Genomic DNA, 20692 nt, shown 5'->3' with positions numbered 1-20692 from the left:
GGGTTTGCTTGGGTCTGAAGTGTGGAAAAAGGCTTCTAGGTGTGCCCGGAGTTAATGTAGGCATGTGGGGATAAGAGGAGGTGAGCCAAAATGGCTGCCGCCATGCTTCCTGGTTTCCTTCCCCACATCCCTCCCTGGTGGTTGCACTCAGCACCTGCTGTCCAGCTATGTGGAAGCTATCTAATAGCACTTGGTGTGTCCCTGTCCTTGCCTCAGCTCTGAGGTGCACACTCAGTGTTCATGTGAGCTGCCTGGCGCCTCTTCTCCTTTGACCCCCATGGTCCCAGGGACATGCACCTTGTTGGCAAGTCGTGTATCTTCATCAGGATGCCTTGCTCAGACCTGGTTTATCTCCCTTCTGGGTTAATAACACTTTCGTTGGAATTGAGACTCTTGGACAGCACAACTGTATTTGCAAATAAATCTTTTGCCTTGAGATGCCACAACAAATGGATTTTGCTAGAAACCCATATCACCTTTCAGAAGAGAGGTGGAAATAACAGCTGTCAGAGGGAAGTGAGCAAGGTAGACATTATGCGACATGAGCTTTCTAATGCGGAAATCCTTGTATGCAACTTCCTGCCAGAGTCAACTAAGGAGAGGGAGATGAGGCTGTGGGAGAGTTTATCCCTCTAGAATATTCTAGAGGGAACACCTAGAGTTTTTATAAACATCTTACTGCCTTCAGCATTTATTTTCTTTTATTGCCACTCAGATATGCGATATGTCTTTGGAATGACTGCATTGAAAGGGTCTTGGAAACAAAAAGGAGAACATCTTGGCAACAAGATCAAGTTTTAGGAAAAAAGCACTCACGAATTTATAATTCAAACATAATTGCTACGCAGATCACATTGATTCAGAAGTTGGCTAAGTGTTAAGACTTTAAAAAGTGTCCATTTTAATTAAATCTTGTCATTAAATCTTTCTCCTCCATTCTGCCTTTAATCAGTGCCCAGCTCTCCAGGCTCTGGTTTCTGAACTCTCTCCCTTAGTAGCTAATAAAATCCACTGTGTTTCTCAGTTTGCTTAAACCTTTTTTTTTTTTTTTTTAAACGAAGGTCTTCTAACGTGTATCATGTTTTTAAAACCTCTTCTTCTGAAATTCTTACTTGTGGACCGTGATTCTTAATGCTTTAGCCCACATACTGTCTGTCCTCTCTTGGGAGGTCTGGATTTATTTCTCCTTCTTTGAAGAAAGAGTCAGATTAGGTATGTTATATTTAATTCCCTTTTCATCCCCAGCTTTTGAGTTTCAATCTTTGCCTTTCTTATTCACGCCTATGTTTCGCATCCCCGAAGCTTTTTTGATTTGGATGCGCGCGTCAGCCCATCTCTTGTTGGTTCGAGTTCTTCAACTCTGGCTCCCAGTCAGACTCACTAACGTACCATCCTGTTTCTGCTTCCTGAAGCATCTGCATTCAGATGATGTGCCTGCGGGGCAACACCGGCTGCATTTTCAGCCCTGTCCTGATGAAAATGATTGTAAGGGCCCTTTGCAAACCTGTGTCTGCTGAGTGATAACCACAGGGAAACCGTCCCCTTTGACTTAGGTATTAGTCCAGTCATTGTTTATAAAAGTGGAAGGAGAAGCCCATTCATATGGTTAATTTCCAGGTTTTGTAGGTGGAAGACGTGGTCTTTGGTTTAATTTAAAGTTACGGACAAAGAGCACAGAGAGCCCAGAACAATGAGGAGATCTGAGCAGCTCATTATTTGGGGTCTGCCGTGGACTTGGTTGAGTGAGCCTTTTTTTTTTTTTTCCATTTATTAAGTGTGGGGAGTTGAATAAATCCATGGTTGCCAAACCTTTCCAATGCCCTGGGCTTGGTGGAGAGGGACCAGAGGAGAGAGCAGGGCAGCTCCTAGAATAGGCTTCAGCTCTTACATATCAGGTTCTCTCTGATGTTGGAAAAGTGATTTCACCACACTTTTAAGGAGAGTCTCCAAACCTGCTGTTTCCCCAGGTTTGGGGGTGAACCAGTAAGATTTCTGTGTGCTGACATTGGCCGGGGTGGGGAAAGGAGGCACTGCCAAGTGTTTGCCAAATGTAAGGACGTGAGACAAGATGAATTCCATCTGCTATCACCGTAGTTGCTCCCGAAAGGAGGAAGGATATACATGATCTCAACCCAAATACCCAAACAGATAAACATAGCCTACTTCTAGACTGAACAACTACAGCACTGTAAGTATGTCCGTAAATACCCATAAGTACCCCCCACATTGTTCCCGGTCTGGTGGAGATGGTGGGGCAACAGCGCAGGACGAAGGCGAGGTCCTCAGGTGCTGCTGGGCTCTGCTCTCTAAAACCCTGTTCATGAAGAATCGGTGATGCGTCACGTGTCTCTGGGGACGAAACAGGGTTTGCTGGGTTGTTCCGGAGATGCTGATTTCATTTGGTTTGTTTTTTAAAAGTTCTTCTGGTTTTTAAAAATAGTCAGAGATTTGGTTGAGGTTCCAAGCAGGTGTCCTCCCTCCCCTAATTAGCATATCAAAACATTCACATTTCATTCTATTCAGATCTTTTGTCCTCCCTGAGATCTGAATATTTTAAGCAAAGCACGTCCACCAGAAATATTTCAGCCTGGAAGATTCAGTCTAGAAGAAAAACACAATGAGAGGGCTCAGGTACTTATTTAGTGGCTCAGTAAGGCGGGGGAGGGGAGGGGGTTTCAAGTGCCGTCAGCTTAGGACCCTGTCAACTGAATTTTCTGTGGCAGAAAAGGATAGTGTGGGCTGTGGAGCTAATCTTCAAATCATGTAATGTGGGTTTTATCCCATGGAAAGACATCAGATCCCGTGAGACCCCATGTGGGTTTGCTTGGAAGTTAAATGGGACTTATTGATTACTGGAGAGGAAAAGCCGTGGGTCGTTTTCAGGGCTTATAATGCACCACTTATGTGCCTGGGGGCATTTAGATCCTCTAAATTGTTCCATAAATTGAAAAGCTTTCTAGAACGTGCAGTTTAATCAGAAGATTGATTACTCATTTATTAATATATTCTTGTGATATTAATATATGATTAATGTATTCAAATTTTTATACTTTTAAAAAAGATTTTATTTATTTATTGGACAGACGGAGAGAGTACAAGCAGGGGGAGCAACAGGGCCGAGGAAGAGGCAGACTCCCCGCTGAGCAGGGACCTCGATGTGGGACTCCATCTCAAGACCCTGAAATCATGACCTAAGCTGAAGGCAGCCGCTTAACAACTGAGCCACCCAGGCACCTCGATTTTATACTTCCGTTACAATGACATCAAGGCAGTAAAGTATCAGCTAATATTCATCAGGATGTTGAAACTTTGTAAATCCATTGATCTTAATTAGGAAAAGTGGTTGCAAACCACCTTAAGTTACTCTAGTTAATTTCAGCCACAAAGGAATAGATCAGAAGAGGATCGGGTTACTCAGAGTTGGGTGGGAAGGCTGGAGACCCAAACTTTGGCAGGATTCAGGGACCACAGGGATGTGGCTAGGGTCTTGCCCAGGAAGCCACCACCGTTGTCAGTCCCCAAATCTCTGGCTTCTCAGGTCTGGTGTGGCATTTAAACCCGTTCCCCGGGTGCCTCTGGGTCGGGCCCCCCCCCCTTCCCTCCGGAGCCACAGTGTTCCAAGACTGTACCGAGCCCAGAATGTGTTTAGCTTCCACGGAAGAGGTGAGTGGGCCCTGGAAACTCTCCATAGTGGGTGGTGGGGCCCTGCCACTCGCCCATCGTGGATTACCCCCAAGAAAGAAGAGCAGTGCTGGGCATCTGACACAGTCCAAGTTCACCGTGGCACTGGGGAGAAAATTCGAGGAGAGCGCATCCTCGTTAAATGAGGGCTGCTTAGTGTACTAAGGCCCAGAGTTCAGGGCCTGGCTTCAGTTTGCCAAGTGATGGTGGGCAGGTTGCTGAACCTCGGTGGCCTCTGTACAGGGAGGGGGAATTGTACTGACAGCCTCAGCCCCATGACTCCGTAACCAGAATCTTCTTTCCAGCCATAAAATTAAAAAATAAATGAGATAATAGATGCAGGCAGAGCTGTCATAAGCATCTCTTCCAAGTTTGAGAAGGGGGAGTCGACATTCTCTGAAACCTGGACACGGGAGAGCTGAATTTAAGTACTTGGATGGCAGAGTGGTCATGGGGTGGCAGGTGTAGGAAGGGATGGGCTTTGAGCGCTGCTTTCCCAGTGCTCCCCCTGCCCCCCGCCACTGTCCTTGCGGGGGACACCAGGGGAAATGGCTAAGACTTGTATTCTCATCTACGAGGTGGACTGGTGCTGTCTTGTGCTGTCGTGAACATGACATGTGCCCCATCTTCAATGTTGCCACACATGTAAAAGCACCCAGTACTAGGAAGGGTCCCACGGACATCATTCCTTCCCTGCCTGGGGGGCTGGGGGCCGGTTCCACTGGTTCTCCTCTCCCAGGCTCCCCCTCAAGTAGAGGGAGTTAAATGGCGATTTGATGAGCATTTGTCCAACCCAAGGCACGCGTCTGGGCTCTGGGCCAGACCCTGTGTGGGTTCTCAAGAAAAACCGGAGAGGCTTAAGCCACATCCCGGAGCCTGCAGGCCAGCCTTGGCCCGTGCCCTGCTCTCCAGGAGCGCACTGGGATGGAGAGCTGTGAGCTCTGCAGAACCAAACTGAGCGAGTCTGTGTTTCGCGCTGATGTTTTTACTGTAAAATGAAATGCAGATAACCATATAGATAGCTTATCGATTTCTTTGAAAGCAGCCACTCTTGGAGGTCAAGATGCTGAGTTGTGCCAACACCCCTGAAGCCCTCCTTCTTCCCCTTCCCCATAATAACCAGTCTCCCCAGCAGCCAGGTTCTCCCTGACAATTCTCGGTAACTTTGCCGGCATGTGTCTCCCTGGACTCTGGGGTTTAATCTTACCCTCCTTCTTTTAATTTGAGCATGACTGTCTTCATGTGCAGGTTTGCCTTTCTCCCTTTCCTTTTCTTATGATTTATCTGTTGGAGGTAGCCGGGCTGCGGGACCCCTAGAGTTTCCTGGGTTTTGCTGATTGGATGCCGTGAGGCAGTGTGACATGCTCCTGTCCTCTGGAGGTCCTGGTGCCTTTTATCACACCAAACACAGTGTCGTCTGTCGCAGAAGGAGCTCAGCGACCATTTTGTAATTGACGTGAATGGGTACGGGGTAACTTGGGTATGTGATTCATTCATAATGGAGATACCACATGCCCTGTCTGAATTTCCAAAGCCGCTGGTGACTTTGAAAGAACCAACTTCTAGGAGAGCGTTATGTTTAGATGAAGTATGCACTGCAGTTCTTAACCAGCTTGGTTTTCTCTCTCACGCCTCTCGGGGACAGTGGATCCAAGATGGAATCCCAGGACTCGCCTTACGCTCTGGGTCATACTGCAGCTTCTCAAGTCTGTGCTGTCAGTAACAAATGCTCCCATGTTTCTAATATTCATTTTTGAGCATTTTCAGACCATCGCATGTGTACGTAACTCTGCAAATTCATGTTCTGTTTAGGTCAGCCAGGAAAGGGAAAGGTGAAGAAGCCAATACTGATCTGAGAGAGTCAGGAAGCAGGCTGTCTGGATCAGGTCAGCATTTGAGCTAGCTCAGTGTTCATCCATACCCTGGATGTACGAGTTCAGTCCGTTTCCGCTAAATATAGGTAAAACTACACATAGCCTATAATTGAACTTTTCTTGATGAGTCATCTTCTGCTGCCTTCAGTCATCACCATGAGTGATTTTTAGACACCCCAGAAGTCACATTTTAAAAATGATTCTGGTATCAGGTTTTCTTTTTAGCCCTTTGTAAGTTTCTCTCTCTCTCTCTGTTTAAGATTTTATGTATTTGAGAGAGAGATAGCAAGAGAGAGCATGAACAGAGACAGAGGAGAGGGAGAAGCAGGCTCCCCACTGAGCAGGACACTGAGATCATGACCTGAGCTGAAGGCAGATGCCCAACTGACTGAGCCACCCAAGCGCCCCTGTAACTTTCTCTTAAAGTAGACCGCATGCAGCGTTACAATCATGAGATTGAGGCCTCCTAAGGTCCATAAGAGAGGGAAAGGCAGGGATGCTAGTGAAGCTGAGAGGCCACCCAGGGGCCCCCTGAAGAGCCAGGCTTGTTATTCTGGGCCCCAGGAGGATGAGGCCACCCGTGTGCAGTCAGTGGTATGACCACTAGGACAGGTCTCCTGAAAGCAGAGATTGTTCAGTTGCTCCAGATGGTGTTAGAGACAGACTTTCTCTTCATTATCAGAGGGGAGGAGAGGACAGAAAAGGGTTCGTCTCTACATTACCTTGGTTTGAGGCCCATTTCTCATTTCTTCATGGTTTTCCTGGATTCCACGTGTCTGCTATGCGCCATGGGTATACAGTAGGTGCTGCATACTCAGTGGTGAGCCACACTAAACACGGTGCTTGCTCTCAGGGGCCTTCTGATTGTCAGGGAGCAGGCACACAGCCTGCAGAAGAGATGAACGATGGGGAGGTGGGGGGCGAGTTAGGCAGGTGGCCAGAGCAGGCCGGAAGCATAGCCCGCGCCGGCGCCTTAGGCAGGTTCGGTGTTTCTGAGAAACCGAAAGCACGTCACTGTAGTTGAAGTATAATTAACAATCTGGAGCAGGACTCAAGTGCCACCTTCCCAAAAGCCATCTTTCACTCCAGCAAATACAGAAACATCATGGCCCCTGTTGGTCTCCTTCATGTGTCACCATCAAGTATTTTATTTGATTTGGGGAGTGGGAGGGGCAGAGGGAGAGAGAATCTCAAGCAGGCTCCACACCCGGTGCTGAGTCCAGAGCGGGGCTGGATCTCATGACCCTGAGATTATGACCTGAGCCAAAATCAAGAGTCAGGTCACTTAACCGACTGAGCCACCCATGTTCTCTAACCATCACGTGTTTTAGATTCCCCCCCGGAAAGCCTTCTTACGATCACAGGGAGTTGGAATGTACGTGTGGCATTTGTACGTGGTTGATTTGTTCCTTATTCTGCTTAAAACTGGCAGCTCTAGATCCCTTTGATCCTCCCCGGGAGATTTGGGCAAGCGTTCTTGGTACAACATAGTCTCGTTTCGTCAGCATCATACGGTGTGTCAAGCATAGATCGTGATGAACTCAAGTTTTAAAGCTTACCTTAAATTTTCCTGTGTCTTCTTTATCAACTGTTTGGTTTTCATGGATCTCCTTTCCAGATTACCAAGTAGACTTTGAAGTACCCACAGTTTCTAGTTGGTTACATTTTGTCATAAAAAGCATTTCTCAGGGCACCTGGGTGGCTCCGTCAGTTAAGTGTCTGTCTTCGTCTCGGGTCATGATCCTGGGGTCCTGGGATCAAGCCCTGTGTGGGGCTCCCTGCTCGGCGGGAAGCCTGCTTCTCCCTCTGCCTGCTGCTCCCCAACTTGTGCTCTCTTTTTCTCTCTGTCAAATAAATAAAGAAAATCTTTAAACAAAAAAAGCATTTTTCATCTTTCATAAATAACGGTCCAGAAATGGGAGAAGCCTAGGATCATGTGTTGGAAACGACCTACAAACACCCAGGGTGGTTGGGTCTCTGCATTGGAGATTATGCTGAGTGTCCTCACTAGGTTCATTGGTGGCAGAAGGAGAGGGGACCTTCCTAGCCTTGGTGTGTGGTTCTGTGTGTTTCTGTTTATGAACTCACAAGGCTTTCCAGTGGTCTCCCTCTTCCATTTTGTCTGCTTTCCATTTGCGTGTAGTGTAGCTCTGCTCCCTCTTTCCTTCGCTCATCACTCGAGACTGCCAGCCCTGTGGCACGAAGGCTCACCATGTCACCGAGCAGTCCGTAAGCCATGTTCCATGCGGCGCTGTTCCTTGCACCTTACTGTGCAGATGCCCCGTAGCCCCACACATGGCAGGGACTCCCCAACTTTCATTCCCTCACTAGTGCCGTTTGCCCGTTATCTCTCTGCTTCCAAATCCCCTCTTCTTCTCCCTTCCTGTCTTTCCTTTTTAGAGCCTCGCTTTCCCCACCCACCCATTCCCGTGACTTTCCTTCTCCTCCTCTGGGGTTCATCTGCCCAGCCTTTTTGGCTCTCTCCCTGCTTCTCACTCTGCTCATTCTCTTCCCTGCCTGCCCACTATTTTGCTTCTGCCTCGCCTCATCTCCAGGACCTGTGTCTCACCTTCTGTGATACTAATTGCCTCTGGCATTGAATTTTGATCAGTTACCTGACTGACAGCAGCAGACTGCGTGTGTGCGTTGTTTAAACTCCATGGGCGGAATGCTGGTTCGTCCTGTCTTGCGAATGCCCAGTCGCCAGTGCTTAGATTAAGGTCTTGGTGTGGACAGGTGGGTGGCTAATACCTTGCAGTAGAATAAACAAACAAATGGGGGCACCTGGGTGGCTCAGTCGGTTAAGTGTCTGCCTTCAGCTCAGGTCATGATCCCAGGGTCCTAGGATCGAGCCCTACACCCGGCTCCCTGCTCGGTGGGGAGTCTGCTTTTCCCTCTTCCACTGCCTACTGCTCGCCCTCTTGTGCTCTCTCACTCTCCCTCTGTCAAATAAATAAAAAGAATCTTGTTAAAAAAAAAGAAAAAGAAAAAGAAATTAATAAACACATTGCTGTCCATTATCCATAATTTCTGCTGCAGAAGAAATTTCTGGATCTTCAAGCTTCCAGACCCTATTGAATAGATGAAACTGGATGGATAGACAGATGACAGGCATAGAGAAGGCTCTGTGTTGTTTATCACACGACTGAGGACTAGTAAGTCAGGGTCTAGTCATGACTCGTCCACTCCTGCGGCCTCACATCAGAGAGCTGTAACCTCCCGCAGCGTAAGTTCATTGGTTTGAAAATGAGCTACGTCACCAGAGTATGGGAAAAGAGATGTGTGTAAAAGCACTTTATGAATTCAGAACACCGGACAAGTAAGGCATCATTATGTTGCGTATATTAATCATAATACAACTAGGAATTTAAAATTGGACTCTTCACAGTACAGATATGTGATCTACTCTTTTTTTTTTTAAAGATTTATTTATTTTAGAGAGAGAGAGCACCTGCAAGTGGGCATGCACTAGTGAGGGGAGGGGCAGAGGATTGCAAGCAGTCTCTCCACTGAGCATGGAGCCTGATGCAGGGCTCAATCTCACCACCCCAAGATCACGACCTGAGCTGAAATCAGGAGTCCGACGCCTAACTGACTGAGCTACCCAGGCGCCCCTGTGATTTACTTTTAAATCCAACTGTTGGAGGAAAGTGTCTCATCATCAAATGCTAAATGATGGCATGGACTTGAGGCCATAGAGAGTAATTTATAGAAAAGCCTCCCTGCTGTAGGAATTTAGGACTGAACATAGACACACATGCACAAAAACAGTGAAAAAATGTACGCACTTGTAACAGCAAATGTTTACACAACTCAGTGTGATGGTTTCCCTTCAGCTGATTTTGATTTTTTTAATGCCAAGATATCATTTGTAGTGTCCTGGTTTTGCAACAGCTGACTTGTGCCATGCCCAGCCCCCTGAGTTGCCTATCTTAAGTTTCAAAATTCAGAAACTTGAACTTGTTTTCTTTCGTTCCCAGACTATGGGAGAGAATATACTCACTGCATTCATCGAAGATGTTAATTAAGGTCTTTGCTCATTAATTTTCTTCCTTTTGCCATACATTGGCCCGCTCAGAATAGAGAAATCGGTCAAACCCATCTCACTAAATTGAGTCATGGTGAGTGCGTCTGTTTCCGACCCTCGCTGGGCTCCTCGGATTGGCAGGTGGACAAGGAGAGGGCTGAACTCGGAGCCTCCTTTAATGACCAGCTTTTCCTGCCTTAGCAAGCCCCGTAGCCCGGGCATCCCTTAAGTAAGCTTTGCCATTCTACCCCTCTTCTCCTGTCATTCCCACAGGCCATGCAGGACGCGCTGGCAGACCTTCCAGAGTGGTATGGAATAAAAGGCATGCAGGCCCACTGGATCGGCGACTGTGTGGGCTGCCATCTGGACTTCGCATTGAAGGTGATGGAGCAAAGCTTGTCTGTCGATTCACGCTCACAGATCCCCTTCTGCGGTTTCAAAACTCACTGAGCCAACCAAGCAGCGTCATCTCAAACTTGGCAGTAGCCACGTTTTTAAAAGTGCAAAGAAACAGGCGAAATTGATTTTAATAACCTATCTTTATTTAACCCATTGTATACCAAGAAATGATCGTTTCAGGATGTGATCAGTAACAAACCTCTATTGAGGAAGCAGGTGACACTCCGGTTTTCATACAGTCTTTGAAATCTGTGCTCTCTTACACTTAGAGCAACACTGGCCACATTCCAAGTGGTTCCATCGCCTCCTACTGCTATAGGCCACCCTCCTGGTCAGCACAGGTAGAGGGTTTTCTGTGGGTCCAGGAACTCCCTGAGATGAGGTGCAGAAGGCTATGTGGGCATTTTCCTGTGCAGCAGGCCCAGAGCTCCAAGGGGTTCATGTCACAAAGCAGGCTAAAAGCCAACAAGCCAAGGGTGACACCACCTCAAAACGGGGCACACCGAAGCTGGTGAGGGTTCTGGGCTGACTCAGGGTTCAAAAGATCCTACCTGTGTGGAAACACTGGTCAGAGGTCACTACCGAAGGCCCACCTCCTCCGAAAGGTGCCCCCCGCCTGACCCTTTCTCTTTGTCCCTACAAGACAAGATGGTTGTTGTTTTACTGTTTCTTACCTGGGAAAGTTCTGGGGTTTTTTTGTTTTGTGTTTTGTGATTTGTTTTAATTCTTCAGATGTCTCCTCCCTACGTAAGACTTTTGTGCCCTTAGCTACAGACTCATCCCTCACCTTAGGCCAGACCTTGAGAAGGAGGGGACGGCAGCCAAGAGACAGAGTTGACCTACTTTTCTAGACTCCTACTGACAGCCATACCGGTGTCTGCTGAGCTCCTGCTGCCTGTCACAGAGCTCACACTTGCCTGGGTCGTCTCCTCACAAATGTGGTCCACTTCACTCCCAACTGCAGACACGGGAAGCCCGCCCCCCACCCCCATGAGGGAGCAGGGACTTTGAAAGCTTTGAAAACCAAATCCTGAAATGACCAAATCCTGCCACCACTTTCCTGAGAAGGTGGTGAGATATCTGAAATTCAGTCCAGCTGCTACTTTGGTTCAGACTCTTGGGGCCATTTCTTTTGGGGTCCTGCGCATTAGACTGGGTCGGGCCCCCGTGTCAGAAGGCCTTGGCTTCTCAGCCAGGCTGAAGGTGGTGGGTCTCTGAGCTGTTTGGCCGCTGTACAGGAAATGGCTTCCACGGTCTCTCTCTTCCCCAGCATTTTATTAATGAAACTGTTTCCGTCTCTGTTCCCGGACCCACCTGAAAATGAGACGTCTCAGGGGAGGGAGCACTCTGAGTCTGGCAGGTACAGGACCATCTGTGGCCCTAAGTCCAGCTCCACAGGGGACCCCCTAGCCGGCACTCAGGCCATAGTATACACTTGCCCGTCACTGGCCCGCTGTGAGCACATCTGAGTGAATGTGTGAAGGCAGGAGCATCTGTCCCCTCTGTGTCTTCATATAATTAGCATTCAGTTGATGCCTAATGTATACCTCTTGTTTCAGAGGCATTTAACCGGCCATAGGACCGTGCTCAGGCGTGACCTGAGGTGTCTTCTCTTTCTTCTTCAGAACAGTTTTAGCCTCAGTGACTGTTTTTCTGGTTAGAAGAGCAGATGCCTTTATTTATTTATTTATTTTACTATCCCTTAAATCCCAGAGGAAAGGATAGCTCCTTTCTCACGACGTTGATAGTTATTTTTGATTTATGAACAAAAGAGCCAGGAGGACAGGGGGGAGGCATCTTTCCCAGCATGCTTTGACCACCTTCGATTCTGAGCCGCCACATGTGCCTGGCAGGGGGCACCAGACTTCTCGAAGAGAAATAGTGATCGTCGTCTCTGTCGTCTGTGTCTGCCCAGTCCAGGGGTCACCTCAGGGCTCCACATCCCTGGGGTGCAGCCCGGAACTGTCCCAGGTGTTTGGGCTTGAGGAGGGGAGGGGAGGAGGGGACGTGGCCCGGGAGCACGACAGCCCCGAAGGAGCCCTGAAGAAGGAAATGGCTCTGCTTTTACCTGCCAGGTGGATGGTCAAGTCACCGGAGAAAAGCTGACCGCCTACACGGCCACGCCCGAGGCCATCTACGGCACCTCCCACGTGGCCATCTCTCCCACCCACAGACTCTTACACGGGCACAGCTCGCTGAAGGAAACCTTCCGGAAGGCCCTCGTCCCCGGCAAAGGTGAGCTGGCGAGTTCGGGCTAACGTGGGGATCACACCTTCCAGCTGGACAGCGAGCACTTCCCGGGTTCACGGTCCTTTCCCATACGTCGTTCTGTGTGATTTGTTCCTCACCCGGGCCTCACTTGTTAGTTTTCTATTTTCCCACCGGGATAAATGAGAGATTAAAAAATGTCGCCACCCCCGATTGCGCTTTGGGTGGCTGGTTGCTCGGCTTCTTGAGTTTGTGACCGAAAACTCAACTCTTCCTCTTTAGATACAGTCTAGCCTTAAGGGTCTTTCTGACAGGAATAGCATCTTCTGCTTAACTTATAATTCTGCCGTCAGATAAGACAATCCTGATGATGGCGACAAGGAAGACGCCGGTGAGAATCAGAGGAAGCGTTTTCAACAACTTCTTTTTATCGTTTTAAAGAATTCCCACAGTCATCTGAGCAGCTGAACAGGGTCCCGCTCAGCACGAGGCCTTGGGTCGGTGGGTCAGGCTGACCCGGCATGGGCCCAGCAGGTGGTCCTGGGCCGTGAGGATGTGCGGAGTGCCTGGGCATTAGTCAGGAGGCTGCGGGTGCGAGCAACAGAAGGCACCCCCGGCCGACCCAGAGGACAAAGGGAACCTCCTGGAGGCCGTGGGCAGCTTGCTGACTAGCAGGAACTAGTCTGGAAGAGGACCCGGATCAGGCAGCTGTAGGGGGTTTGGCAGCAGGAACGAACAGTCTCCTGAGCGCCACTGACTGAGTGAGTCTGCTCTCACCTCGCCTCAGTGTGTGGGGTACTGGGTCCGAGATTCCTGTTGCAGAGCAGGGTGTCTGGATGGTATAACTGAGGCCCGTGGCCTTTCTCTTGGGCAAGGGAAGGTCAGACACCTTCCTTGTTCGACCACCAAGACCAGAACCAGGGAGGAGGGGTCGCTGCCCAGAACCAACTCAGGCTCTTACTAGAGGGGAGGCATTGCGGACCCTGGGCAGGCAAAAGGAGGTCCCCCGTCGATTAGAAGTAGGTCTCTGGAGGGGGCGCCTGGGTGGCGCCATCGGTGGAGTGTCGTTTCTTGGTTTCCATTCAGTCATGAGATCGAGCCCCGCGTCAGGCTCCATGCTCAGCACAGAGCCTGCTTGACATTCTCTCTCTCCCTCTCCCTCTGCCCCTCCCCCATCATTCTCCCTCTCTAAAATAAATAAATAAATCTTAAACAACAACAAAAAGAAGAAGAAAAAGAGGAAGAAGTAGGTCTCTGGAGAAATGTAAATTTTTCTGTAAAAGTCTCATCCTTATTCTCTTTTCACAAACTCTCAATTCCAGCCCAGAGAACGCAGTCTGAATTTTCGGGGTCTGTGAATTATTTGACTTCACAAAAATGGTTTGCAGGATGATGCAGAGTGTTTCCTTTTAATTGCTCTTCCTAAGATAACCAGAACGAAAGGCTTCCTGGTATCGGGCTAGAAAGATAGTGTCATCCCAACTTACCTCTGCGGAAGACTTTTAATGGCTTACTTCCAGCATTGAAGGCAGGTTCAAACCAGTGAGTGTGTCGGAGGAGCCTGCTGGTGCTAAGCGCTGGGGGGTGTGCAGAGGGCCGGTCCCTGTCCTGCCCCCCCCCCGCCCCCTGACCATGACCGAGAGGGGCCAGACATACGTGTGTGGTGCACCCCGGCCTGAGACAGGTACTACTTGGCCGTCATCTCCCGTTGTTAGGCACTGAAACAGAAAAAAGTCTTGTGTTGAAATTCCAGTGTTGTGCTTATAAAGTCCCAGGTAGCTGTCTGTCTGATTTTCCACTTACTCAAAAGAAAAACGGGATTCTTTTCAACTCTAGTTGAAAGGGAAAACTCATCGTTTTTACTCTCAGGAGCACTTGGAGGTTCCTTGTGGGCTGCAGTGGTTGAAGAATATCTAAAATGGAAAAACTAAAAAATGTAAACATCTAGCCCTTAGATTTCATTTTCTTACAGGTAACCTGGGGACACAAATTAAAACGAGGTAATAGGACCTGCGGAGAAGTGAATCCAAAGCGACGGGAAGATAGACCCCGGGGGGAGGGGCCCGCACCCGGCAAGCGGCGGAGCGACGGAGCACAAAATCGGGACTTTTAAAAGTCGGCTCCAGTGGGAGACATCGCTCCAGAGGCTAAACTGGGGGGAAACCCAGGCGGGGTCAGCATAACCCCAGGACCCGCAGGGTCACAGAAGGACTGGGGGTGTCTGAGTGCCGCAGAGCTCGCAGGTATTGGAGCGGGGAAGCCGGCTATAGCGACAAAGCCGAGGAGTGAGCTCTAAGCCCAGGGTTACCTTGTGCCGGTCGCAGGCTGGGTGGGCTCGGAGCGCGGCCGGAGGCCACAGAGACAAAAGCGACCCGGCGCTTTTCTCCAGCTCCAACAATTGACTGCTTTCCTCGAGGTGCGACCGCAAGCCAGGGAGGCGGGACTGTTGGGCGCTTTGCTCTGAGAGCGCACTGAGGAGCGGAACCCCAAGCTCTCGGCTCCTCCGGGCCGAGAGATTGGGAGGCCGCCATCTTCATTCCCGTCCTCCGGAACTCTACGGAAAGCGCTCAGGGAACAAAAGCTCCCGAAAGCGAACCCGAGCGGATTACTTAGCCCGGCCCCTGGCAAGGGCGGTGCAATTCCGCCTGCGGCAAAGACACTTGAGAATCACTACAACAGGCCCCTCCCCCAGAAGATCAACAAGAAACCATCCAAAACCAACTTCAGTCACCAAGAACAGCGGAATTCCACAGCAGGAGAAAGCAAATCCTACCTGGACAAAATGACAAGGCGGAAAAACTCACCTCAAAAAAAAGAACAAGAGGCCGTACCGAAGGCTGGAGACCTAATCAATACGGACATAGGTAGCATGACAGATCTAGAGTTCAGAATGACAATTCTCAAGGTTCTAGCCGGGCTCGAAAAAGGCATAGAAGATATTAGAGAAACCCTCTCCGGAGAGATAAAAGCCCTTTCTGGAGAAATAAAAGAACTAAAATCTAACCAAGTTGAAATCAAAAAAGCTATTCATGAGGTGCAATCAAAAATGGAAGCTCTCACTGCCAGGATAAATGAGGCAGAAGAAAGAATTAGTGACATAGAAGACCAAATGACAGAGAATAAAGAAGCTGAGCAAAAGAGAGACAAACAACTACTGGAACACGAGGAGAGGATTCGAGAGATAAGTGACACCATAAGACGACACAACATTAGAATAATTGGGATTCCAGAAGAAGAAGAAAGAGAGAGGGGAGCAGAAGGTATATTGGAGACAATTATTGGAGAGAATTTTCCTAATATGGCAAAGGGAACAAACATCAAAATCCAGGAGATGCTAAGAACGCCCCTCAAAATCAATAAAAATAGGTCCACACCTCGTCACCTGATAGTAAAATTTACAAGTCTTAGTGACAAAGAGAAAATCCTGAAAGCAGCCCGGGAAAAGAAGTCTGTAACATACAAGGGTAAAAACATTAGATTGGCAGCGGACCTATCCACAGAGACCTGGCAGGCCAGAAAGAACTGGCATGACATATTCAGAGCACTAAACGAGAAAAACATGCAGCCAAGAATACTATATCCGGCTAGGCTATCATTGAAAATACAAGGAGAGATAAAGAGCTTCCAGGACAAACAAAAGCTGAAAGAATTTGCAAACACCAAACCAGCTCTACAGGAAATATTGAAAGGGGTCCTCTAAGCAAAGAGAGACCCTAAAAGTAGTAGATCAGAAAGAAGCAGAAACAATATACAGTAACAATCACCTTACAGGCAATACAATGGCACTAAATTCATATCTCTCAATAGTTACCCTGAATGTTAATGGGCTAAATGCCCCAATCAAAAGACACAGGGTATCAGAATGGATAAAAAAACAAAACCCATCAATATGCTGCCTACAAGAAACTCATTTTAGACCCGAAGACACCTCCAGATTTAAAGTGAGGGGGTGGAAAACAATGTACCATGCTAATGGACATCAGAAGAAAGCTGGGGTGGCAATCCTTATATCAGATCAATTAGATTTTAAGCCAAAGACTATAATAAGAGATGAGGAAGGACACTATATCATACTCAAAGGGTCTGTCCAACAAGAAGATCTAACAATCTTAAATATCTATGCCCCTAACATGGGAGCAGCCAACTATATAAACCAATTAATAACAAAATCAAAGAAATACATCGACAGTAATACAATAATAGCAGGGGACTTTAACACTCCCCTCACTGAAATGGACAGATCATCTAAGCAAAAGATCAACAAGGAAATAAAGGCCTTAAATGACACACTGGACCAGATGGACATCACAGATATATTCAGAACATTCCATCCCAAAGCAACAGAATATACATTCTTCTCTAGTGCACATGGAACATTCTCCAGAATAGACCACATCCTGGGTCATAAATCAGGTCTCAATCGGTACCAAAAGATCGAGATCATTCCCTGCATATTTTCAGACCACAATGCTCTGAAGCTCGAACTCAATCACAAGAGGAAATTTGGAAAGAACGCAAATACATGGAGACTAAACAGCATCCTTCTAAAAAATGAATGGGTCAACCAGGAAATTAAAGAAGAATTGAAAAAATTCATGGAAACAAATGATAATGAAAACACAACAGTTCAAAATCTGTGGGATACAACAAAGGCAGTCCTGAGAGGAAAATATATAGCAGTGCAAGCCTTTCTCAAGAAACAAGAAAGGTCTCAAATACACAACCTAACCCTACACCTAAAGGAGCTGGAGAGAGAACAACAAAGAAAGCCTAAACCCAGCAGGAGAAGAGAAATCATAAAGATCAGAGCAGAAATCAATGAAATAGAAACTAAAAAAACAATAGAACAAATCAACAAAACTAGGAGCTGGTTCTTTGAAAGAATTAATAAGATTGATAAGCCCCTGGCCAGACTTATCAAAAAGAAAAGAGAAAGGACGCAAATAAATAAAATCATGAATGAAAGAGGAGAGATCACAACCAACACCAAAGAAATACAAACAATTATAAGAACATACTAGGAGCAACTCTATGGCAACAAATTTGACAACCTGGAAGAAATGGATACATTTCTAGAGATGTATAAACTACCACAACTGAACCAGGAAGAAATAGATAACCTGAACAGACCCATAACCAGTAAGGAGATTGAAACAGTCATCAAAAATCTTCAAACAAACAAAAGTCCAGGACCAGACGGCTTCCCAGGGGAATTCTACCAAACATTTAAAGAAGAATTAATTCCTATTCTCCTGAAACTGTTCCAAAAAATAGAAATGGAAGGAAAACTTCCAAACTCATTCTATGAGGCCAGCATCACCTTGATCCCAAAACCAGACAAGGATCCCACCAAAAAAGAGAATTACAGACCAATATCCTTGATGAACACAGATGCGAAAATTCTCACCAAAATACTGGCCAATAGGATCCAACAGTACATTAAAAGGATTATTCACCACGACCAAGTGGGATTTATTCCAGGGCTGCAAGGTTGGTTCAACATCCGCAAATCCATCAATGTGATACAATACATTAATAAAAGAAAGAGTAAGAACCATATGATACTCTCAATAGATGCTGAAAAAGCGTTTGACAAAGTGCAGCATCCCTTCCTGATTAAAACTCTTCAAAGTGTAGGGATAGAAGGCACATACCTCAATATTATCAAAGCCATCTATGAAAAACCCACCGCAAATATCATTCTCAATGGAGAAAAACTGAAAGCTTTTCCGCTAAGGTCAGGAACACGGCAGGGATGTCCGTTATCACCACTGCTGTTCAATATAGTACTAGAAGTCCTAGCCTCAGCAATCAGACAACAAAAAGAAATTAAAGGCATCCAAATCGGCAAAGAAGAAGTCAAACTATCACTCTTTGCAGATGATATGATACTATATGTGGAAAACCCAAAAGGCTCCACTCCAAAACTGCTAGAACTTATACAGGAATTCAGTAAAGTGTCAGGATATAAAGTCAATGCACAGAAATCAGTCGCATTTCTTTACACTAACAACAAGACAGAAGAAAGAGAAATTGAGGAGTCAGTCCCATTTACAATCGTACCCAAAACCATAAGATACCTAGGAATAAATCTAACCAAAGAGGCAAAGAATCTATACTCAGAAAACTATAAAGTACTCATGAAAGAAATTGAGGAAGACACAAAGAAATGGAAAAATATTCCATGCTCATGGATTGGAAGAACAAATATTGTGAAAATGTCTATTCTACCTAAAGCAATCTACACATTTAATGCAATCCCTATCAAAATCCCATCCATTTTTTTTAAAGAAATAGAACAAATAATCCTAAAATTTATATGGAACCAGAAAAGACCTCGAATAGCCAAAGGAATATTGAAAAAGAAAGCCAAAGTCGGTGGCATCACAATTCCAGACTTCAAGCTCTATTACAAAGCTGTCATCATCAAGACAGTATGGTACTGGCACAAAAACAGACATATAGATCAATGGAACAGAATAGAGAGCCCAGAAATAGACCCTCAACTCTATGGTCAACTAATCTTCGACAAAGCAGGAAAGAATATCCAATGGAAAAAAGACAGCCTCTTCAACAAATGGTGCTGGGAAAATTGGACAGCCACATGCAGAAAAATGAAATTGGACTATTTCCTTACACCACACACGAAAATAGACTCAAAGTGGATGAAGGACCTCAATGTGCGAAAGGAATCTATCAAAATCCTTGAGGAGAATGCAGGCAGCAACCTCTTTGACCTCAACCGCAGCAACTTCTTCCTAGGAACATCGCCAAAGGCAACAGAAGCAAGGGCAAAAATGAACTATTGGGATTTCATCAAGATCAAAAGCTTTTGCACAGCAAAGGAAACAGTAAACAAAACCAAAAGACAACTGACAGAATGGGAGAAGATATTTGCAAACGACCTATCAGATAAAGGGCTCGTATCCAAAATCTATAAAGAGCTTATCAAACTCAATACCCAAAGAACAAATAATCCAGTCAAGAAATGGGCAGAGGACATGAACAGACATTTCTGCAAGGAAGACATCCAGATGGCCAACAGACACATGAAAAAATGCTCCACATCACTCGGCATCAGGGAAATACAAATCAAAACCACAATGAGATACCACCTCACACCAGTCAGAATGGCTAAAATTAACAAGTCAAGAAATGACAGATGCTGGCGAGGATGCGGAGAGAGGGGAACCCTCCTACACTGTTGGTGGGAATGCAAGCTGGTGCAACCACTCTGGAAAACAGTGTGGAGGTTCCTCAAAAAACTGAAAATAGAGCTACCCTACGACCCAGCAATTGCACTCCTGGGTATATATCCTAAAGATACAAACGTGGTGCTCCGAAGGGGCACGTGCACCCGAATGTTTATAGCAGCAATGTCCACAATAGCCAAACTGTGGAAAGCGCCTAGATGTCCATCAACAGATGAATGGATAAAGAAGAGGTGGTATATATACACAATGGAATACTATGCAGCCATCAAAAGACATGAAATCTTGCCATTTGCGACGACGTGGATGGAACTAGAGGGTATCATGCTTAGCGAAATAAGTCAATCGGAGAAATATAACTATCATATGATCTCTTTGATATGAGGAAGGGGAGATGCAAGGTGGGGGGGTTTGGGGGGAGGTAGGAAAAGAAAAAATGAAAAGATGGGATTGGGAGGGAGACAAACCATAAAAGACTCAATCTCAAGAAACAGACTGAGGGTTGCGGGGGGGAAGGGGGACGGGAGAGGGTGGTGGGGAAATGGACATTGGGGAGGGTATGGGCTATGATGAGTGCTGTGAAATGTGTAAACCAGATGATTCACAGACCTGTACCCCTGGGGATAAAAATACATTATATGTTTATTAAAATAAAAAATTAAAAAAAAAAAAATAAAACGAGGTAATACTAACAGGGGCTTCATGAGACTGTACATTATGAAAGACGGAGCTTCTGGTATGAAAGGCGCTGTAGAAATTCCAAACATTTTGATATGTAAGAAGTTAAATTACTTTCGCAAATGCAAATAGCAATGTTTTCATGATCATTCTGAGTATCGTCACCTTTGACCTGTCCCATCGTTTCATTTTTAGCGCCTAATGGCTCGCCATTTTCGTCCTCCCCTCTTTTTAATAATCTCAGAAATAATTCCAAGTGGAACATTACACTTGGCTCTGTATTTTCCAATTCTAATTTTCAGACTAGAAATACTCTTGCAGATGTCAACTTATTCAAAGTCTCAAGATTAATTTGCATGTCAAGTCTCTGGATTTTGACGTGTGGCATTGGTTACGTAAGGCCAGTAGTGTGCCTTGGCAATGCAGTTTTTTAAAAAGCGAATTAAAACTCACCGTATGAATATGAATGTATGCTTTCTTTCTTGGAGGTGATATTTGAAACCCGAGCGTCATGGTGCTGTTGTCTGTTACCACTGCTGACTGGCTCAAATCAGACAGGTGGCTTGATTTTTTTTCCTCTGGTGTCAGGTTTTGAGGGTGACTAGTGACCACTG

At 46.5% G+C, this 20692-nt stretch overlaps 1 protein-coding gene across 2 annotated transcripts in view; it reads left to right on the top strand.

The window, feature by feature from the left end:
• LARS2 (leucyl-tRNA synthetase 2, mitochondrial) overlaps nucleotides 1–20692 on the top strand; it is a 153236-nt gene that overhangs the window by 73333 nt on the left and 59211 nt on the right. For both annotated transcript variants that reach the window (XM_080805188.1, XM_080805187.1), the window contains 2 exons: nucleotides 9856–9963; nucleotides 12057–12216. In XM_080805188.1, the coding sequence (XP_080661314.1) occupies nucleotides 9856–9963; nucleotides 12057–12216 (268 nt within the window). The remainder of the gene's footprint in view (nucleotides 1–9855; nucleotides 9964–12056; nucleotides 12217–20692) is intronic.

This window comes from Martes martes (assembly GCF_963455335.1).
Source record: "Martes martes genome assembly, chromosome: 1".
Taxonomy (NCBI): domain Eukaryota; kingdom Metazoa; phylum Chordata; class Mammalia; order Carnivora; family Mustelidae; genus Martes; species Martes martes.
Note: the sequence above shows the minus strand (reverse complement) of the source record. Positions and strands in the feature narration are given on the sequence as shown.